This window comes from Clarias gariepinus, chromosome 18, assembly GCF_024256425.1.
Source record: "Clarias gariepinus isolate MV-2021 ecotype Netherlands chromosome 18, CGAR_prim_01v2, whole genome shotgun sequence".
In the NCBI taxonomy this organism is placed as follows: Eukaryota; Metazoa; Chordata; class Actinopteri; order Siluriformes; family Clariidae; genus Clarias; species Clarias gariepinus.
This window is the reverse complement of record NC_071117.1, coordinates 15,567,030-15,574,354: the sequence shown is the minus strand read 5'-3', so window position 1 is coordinate 15,574,354 and position 7,325 is coordinate 15,567,030. Positions and strand designations below refer to the sequence as shown.

Genomic DNA, 7,325 nt, shown 5'->3' with positions numbered 1-7,325 from the left:
CTTGCCCGCCTAATGTATTGAGATCTTAACATCAACACTAATGCACTCTTTCCATCACTAATTCATCACATTTATGCCATTGTTACTGCAACAAATACGTGATTATAAGCTTGTATCCATTACTCTCCTTGCTTTTTGTACTCATTTATTTTTACTCCATAAAAGTATAGATTCTGAGTGAATTAATAGTTGAATGTGTGAAAATTATTAATTCATCTTCTATACCATTTATCTTGTGTACAAGGTCACGATGTGGGTGCCAATCGATCATGCGCAAACACACATATTCATTGTCTATACTGCTTTATTCTGTATACAAGGTTGTGGGGGGCCTAGAGCCTATCCCAGGAAACTTAGGGCATGAGGCCTGGATGGGGCCACACACACACTCATTCACACGCTATGTGCAAGTTGGGAATGCCAATTAGCCTAATCTGCATGTCTTTGGAGGAAACCCCTAAGCAAGGGGAAAACATGCAAACTCTGTGTACACTGACCCAAAGCGGGACCCGCATGGACACTGGAGGTGTGAAGCTATAGTGCCAACCACTAAGCCACACACACTATTTTTTAAATTGGCAATTTGCGAATGCCAATTCTGCATGTCTTTGGGCTGTGGGAGGAAACCTAAGAACCAGGAGGAAACCCACAGCACACATGGAGAACACGCAAACTGCACGCAGGCAGGAATCGAACCGTCGAGCGTGGAGGTGCGAGGCAACAGTGCTAACTGTGTGCAGTGTGTGAATTTTTTTTAAAGACATATTTAAATGTATTTATGTGACAATGTCAGCTTTTAATATTGAATATTATTTGAAGGACGTCTTTACTTTGTGAACAAATGGATGAGTTGCTCTCTATTTATTCTTGAAGCTTGATATTTTAATTTATTTGTAGGGTTTTTTTGTTTTGTTTTTCGCTGAATTAGAGAAACTGAACGTCAGCTTGTTTCACAAGCGTGACTTGCTGACACTTCCGGTCATGTGACTTAACAATCCCATAGTGCAACAACGTAACGCTTCTGATTGGATATTTAAATAAATAAATAAAATAAGCTACACTAAGCCGCGTGGCTTCTCCAAACAAACGTACGGGGAAGTTACATGACATGAGTTCTTGCGCTCGGATAAGATCAGATGACTTCTAGTGTGGAGAAGAAAGAAAAAGCAAATCAGCTTACAAGCTTGATACAGCTGAATGAAGGAGGGAAAAACATCGAGAGGAATTCTAATTGGACAGGTGTGTGTGTGTGTGTGTGTGTGTGTGTGAGACAGGATGAGCTCTCTGAAACACCAGACCGAGGCTCTTAAACTTTTACACGAACTCCAGGCGAACAGGATGACTGGACGCGACACGCGTGTGACTGTAGCTGACCGAGCCAGGGAGAGTTTATTATCGCGCCTGATGGACATTTTATCCCAGATCATCTCCATAGAGCTGGATTTAACATCGAGCCTTTCTGGAGAGATGAAGTGTTTCCTCAGACACAAGGTACAGTAAGCGTCCTGATTGTCATTGTCCTGAAGATCAAAGTTGTTTTCCGTGTCATTGACTTTCTGTCCATGTCCGTGTCCTCAGGACAGCGTGGATCTGAAGAACATCTGCCTGAGAATGGCTGTGACTGAGAGCTCCGACTCCGACAGGAACCTGAAGGAGCTGCGGCTCTGTCTGCAGCTCATAGTCGACAACCTGCTCTCTGCTCTGCGACACCACAACAATTTATCGTCCACAGGAGCCACGAGACAGCTAATGGGCATATCCATCACCCTGCCTGACATCTGAGCCGGGGTGTTATCTGGAGAGCTGCCTGCTTTTCACGCTGAACTGACAGTAGTGTTATTATATATATTTTTTGTTCATCTGTTTAGCTTTGAAAGCTGTATAGATCTCCGGCACGATCATGAACAACCTGCATAAGTCCAAACTACCTCACAGGGTTAAATCTATTAGTTTATTTCTAAAGATGAAAAAAAAAAAATCCCAGGTGATGTGACGCCTCCTCTATAAGTTTGCACTCTCTTTTTAACTTTGTAGAGCTTTTTTTTTTTTTTTAAACATACTGCACAGACATGCAAGAAGCAAATGGACATCCATAGTTTTACGGTAGGGTGGCACTGTGGCCTCCCTCCTCCAGGGGTATTGATGGGTTTCCTTACGGTACTCCGGTTTCCTCCCACACTCCAAAAACATGCAGATTAGGATAATTGGCGCTCCCAAATGAGCATGTGAGTGAGTAATGTGTGTGTGTGCCATGCAATGGATTGGCACACGCTCCAGGGTGTACCCTGCCTCGTACCCTAAGGTTCCAGGAATAGGCTCCAGACCCCCCGTGACCTTGTACTCAGGATAAAATGGTATACCTGTAGATGATGAGTGAGTGAGTTTTATGGTACTATACACTATTTGAACCAAAGTTATTGTTGTTGGCTGTTAATACATTATTAAATTAAGACTTTGGTAACTTTTCTTAGCTGATCTAACTTATCTAGATAGTATGAAAGAATTACAGCTTTTTAAACAGCATGTAAACATCTTTCAGAATGCTCAGGTCTTGTCTCTGTTGATGTTTTATTTTTTTGTTTAACATAATTGTAGTTTAATGGTACAAATGTGTATATTGTTGTTATTATTATTATTATTATTATTTCTAGATATTTTACTTAAATGTTAAACTCCATTCTGAGATTGACCAACAACCCACCTCTTTAAAAAAAATCTTCAATTTGTTTCATATTTATACTTCTTGGCATGTATGCTTAAGGATGCCTTTATCCTGATCTGAAAAGAAGGAAACAAGTAATATTCATAATAATGGCAAGAAATTTTGATGCATACATTTTTTCCTAAAATTATGGAGTCTATTTACTTTTTGGATGTCAATTGCAATAACCTAAGACTGTTCATTGTACTTATTTGGCTGAATTTTCTTTATCTGAAGCAGCTTGATTACAGCTTTTTAAGTTGAAGGTTTACTGCAACTTCAAGCGATGCTGGTACTCTATCTGTACTCTATCTGTACCGTCTGATCTGTGGCCTAAAGCTCTAACTGACTACATTACACAACACTAAAAAAACTGTTGTTTTCTCAGAAAAAGAACTAGGATAGCTTTTGGACAATTAAACTTTCAGAGTAAAGTTTTAAATGTAGAACTACTTTGTGTTCATCTTTTTATTTATTTTTTTGAAATATGAAAGTTGTTAGGTCAGTGTTAATCAATGTGAAGGCATATAACCCTTATAATTACCTGAATTGTTTCAACCATCTATGCCTATTTATTAAAATAGACTTTTGGAATTGGTTGTTTGGTTGGTCATGTTTATTGTTCTCTTCTTATCTCACTAACGTCAAACAGGAGATGCTTGTAATGTTTTTCCTTTTAGCAGGCAGTTTTACGGGTGTAGCGAGTTTAGCAACTGACAATGCAAAAAAAGTATCTGCCCAAGCAGTATTATTAAATAGACAGCACTTAAACAACAAACAGAGTTGTCCTGTGTGTGTGTGTGTTTAACACGTTCATGTGTAATTACTCCAAGTCAATACCCTTACTATTACAAACTGCAATGCAAATATGATCTATTTACAGTAATGTTACCATGTCTTACAAATGGGACATGGTACTGTATTGTAAAATAGTGCAATTATATTCAGAGCAATTAGTAACGTACCAACAAGTTGCTGTTACATTAATAGTATATAAAGGCAGGTGCTTTGACATCAGTATAAGTTGGATGAATAGTTAATGGTAGTGTCATTCTCCAGTGAATATCCCATGCTGTATGAGGTTGGCTCGAGTAAGCTGTAGTAAATGGATGTATTGTCTCTCTGTTGTTTTCAAGTTGGTTAGGGATTGTTGTCATTCCAGAAGAACCCATTCGACTATCACAGCTGATCGCAAAGTGTTTTTACCTGCTACATGGTAGAACTGTTTTTTTTGTTTTTTTTCAATAATTAGGGCCATAAAAATTTTTTTTTTATTATTTATAAAAAAGTATTATGAACGAGAACTGCAATCTATAATTTTATGGAAACACAATGTAAAATGTATGTCCATAATACTGGTCACATAGTAAAAGACACCCTAAGGTAATTTATCTGTGGTATTTGAAAAGACATGATATACAGGCTTGACTACAATTCTTATTCAAATGGGTTGGGACGTTGGTTTATTAGTTAGTCTTGTTCTTGCTCATGGCCACAAGATGATGCTACAGACCAGCCCATGTGAAACAAAGTTGAAGATTTGGAAATGAACTCCAATATCTAATGAGCTAAAACATTTTTTACAGTTATGTTGACATTTTATGTGTCATATAAAATCGAATAAGCTATATTTTATACGTGTATAGTGTTTCTTTTGTTTTTGGGTCCAAGGCAGGAATACATACAGTTTATACAATTTCACGCATTTTCATATCGTTTAACACAGAAACTCTGCATCTGAACCGCTTTATCACATTAAAGAGCAGTGGATACGTGCGTTATTTTAAACCGGAATTACTGTTGTGGAAATGACTGGATTGTATTCTCTCGTTTGGCCAGTGGAGGTCGCCCAATACACGCAATATGCGCTATGTGACACCCAATTCATTACTGGATTTAGTCTGGTGATGATGGATGGTTTTATCACTTCAAACACGCCTGTTAAAGTAGATAATCGGAAGTCATTGAGTGGGAATTTCACTAATCTAAACCGGATGTTCATGAATCTCCGGGAATAAAACCAGAAAACTTGACTATAAAATTCTCACAAAACTGGTTCTGGGAGGCAATTTAAAATTTTTTGCATGTTTATCCTTCTCCAAAACCCATGCATATTCATCTTTGAATTTTGAAAATGTCCAGGGCTGAGATGAGCTGCTACTTAAGATACAAGAACATAAGCTATAGCATAAGTAAGACATAAGGAAAAAGCTAAAATGTATAAGGCAGAGAGGGAGTTCCCAAGGGATCAAACTACTGTAAACAACCCCCCAAACTACTGTATAAGCAGTTTGTGTTACACAATTGTTTACTATTTTAGTATTTAAAAAAAAAAACCTAGATTGTATATTGTATTAACAAATAAAGTGTATAGCAAATAACGAATAGCAAAATAGTTGCTTTAAGCAGATAATACACAGTGATGCATCATTAATGGCAGTAAAGATCTGTGGTGACTGATTTCTGTTTCCATTTTCTAACTATAAGTAACTATTACTATTATTAAAATTAAAATAACTTAAATGCAATATAGTAAATGTTGCTGGTTGAGCTATTTACCTAATTACAGACAGCAGTAAACATGGTCCAATTGTTTATATTAGGCCACTTTTACATTTTACTCAAAACAGTATTTTTTTATTTTATTTAACAAAGTCACTTATGATATGGCCTGCATGTTACAAATGTTCTCAAACGCTTTATATACAGATACATATATATTTAGCCTTGTTACATATACATTTTATAGCCAAAAAATATTGTATTTTATATTTTTTATATTATATTTTGGCTATTAATTGGAACAAGAATGTTTATTGCTAAACTTTAATGTTTATTATGAAACTTTACACTCACAGATCATATCAAAGGTTCAAGTTGCCTTTTTGTAGGCAGACGTGTTTTTGAGTTATTGTATTTTTACATTACAAATTTATGTGACCAACTTAAAGAAGTCAACTTAAAGAGAATCTGAAAAGGTAAGCACTAAGTATCTGAAAAGATAAGCACTAAGTATGTATCTCATAGTGGGAAGCATGCCTTCTCAACATGTTTTCCATTTCAATCATAAAACACAAATAATAAAACATTCTTTAAAAAAAAAAAAAAAAAAAATATATATATATATATATATATATATATATATATATATATATATATATATATATATATATATTTCCTCAATTTTTACCAGTTGCATTTTATTTATTTTTTAATATATAAACCTTTTCATCATGCAGAATAACAAAACACTGTAAAAACTCTTTTTATTTCTCTACATACCCCTTCTATGTACCTAATGCACTTATCCCCGGATCTCACTAGTGCTTGGATACCATAAAGGTAAAAAGTTTTCACAGTATGGCGGAGCAGACTGTGAACAGACTGCCTATTGCACGTCTAAAACCCTGTCCTCCCAGGAACTCTTTTAATGATCTAAATATGGGGAAATGGCTTGAAGTGAGGTCAGGGCTCTCAGCCTAGTTCCTTTAAAGGTTTTCGTAAATAATTGTGTGTACATTTCCCGCGGACAGATTTTCCAAAAGTTCTTAGAACTTCTGCTCGCTGGATGTTCATAGGAACTACTGCAGTGGGCTTTGAGCCACCTTGGCCAAGATAGCATTCGTGGATCTACAGCCTTCTTTAAAACTTCTTTTGTCCCATTTAAATGTTTTTTGCAGCTAAGAGTCTCATCACTGTCACTGTACTGTGTTTGAAGTACTCTGTAAAAGTCAACTGATGTTATACCTTCATTCATAAGAAATTTCATCATATATCCCAGTTTGACTTGAACATCAATTGTAATTAGCATAGACATTTGTTTAAATGTCTGTTTTCCCATTATCCTGTTGATTCTATTCCTTATCAGAATTGTACATTTCATACCACCTAGCTGCTGTGAATTGTCCTTGTTTTTATGTCATCATGCTGTCTTGAACTCAAGATGCTATGCCATTGTTATGAATTTATCAAGTATGAGGTATAATGCTGATCCAGTGTTATGATTCAAGGCTGATTATTTTAAGTCATCCATGCAGTTTTATACTATAGTACACTGCGGCTTGTGTTAGGGTCACCCAAAGTCCCCGGAGCTTTTCGGAGTAGTGTTGCCTCTGCAAACTTGAAGGGACGTTGTGTAATCGACATGTACATGTAGCAACCCATCATGTAGTGCTGTAACCACAGCATGTGGTTAGACTACAACACTGATCCAGGAGCAGCTGTTTTATTAGGCTTTCCCTCCCCGCTTTTAATTTTGCCATGGGAGTGTTTTGAGGTTAGCATCCCATGTGTTTGTCGCATGAGCCATTGTTTAGCCTCTACACACAGCACTGAACTCGGTGACCCTGGCGCCCTCAGTGGCCCAGTGCAGTGCGTTGGAGGCGCGGCTCGATTTGGGGAAGATGTACTGTAGTGCTTCTCATGCTTTCTGTGTCTTAATCTTTCTGCTCTTTTCCGTTTTAATTAAACTCAAGATGCATGACTATATCCTTTGCATTATTGGCAGTTCACTAATTTTTAACATGGGTAGGTATATATATATATTTATTTATTTATTTAAACACTTGTGCTTATATACTGTAAATCTTCTACTAAAGGATGAATAGTAACTGTGATTAATTTG

The 7,325-nt window shown here is 36.6% G+C and overlaps 1 protein-coding gene across 2 annotated transcripts; it reads left to right on the top strand.

Moving 5' to 3' along the window:
- The first annotated feature begins 1,077 nt into the window (after positions 1–1,077).
- dleu7 (deleted in lymphocytic leukemia 7) lies at positions 1,078–3,295 on the top strand. Of its 2 annotated transcripts, XM_053477280.1 has the most exons (3): positions 1,078–1,239; positions 1,330–1,491; positions 1,579–3,295. In XM_053477280.1, exons 1-3 carry the CDS (start codon positions 1,198–1,200, stop codon positions 1,780–1,782), a joined length of 408 nt encoding a protein of 135 aa, XP_053333255.1. In that variant the 5' UTR covers positions 1,078–1,197; the 3' UTR covers positions 1,783–3,295. The 2 variants fall into 2 exon arrangements, with proteins under 2 accessions (XP_053333255.1, XP_053333254.1); XM_053477279.1 differs by having other exon boundaries at positions 1,078–1,491.
- Positions 3,296–7,325: the final 4,030 nt, after the last annotated feature.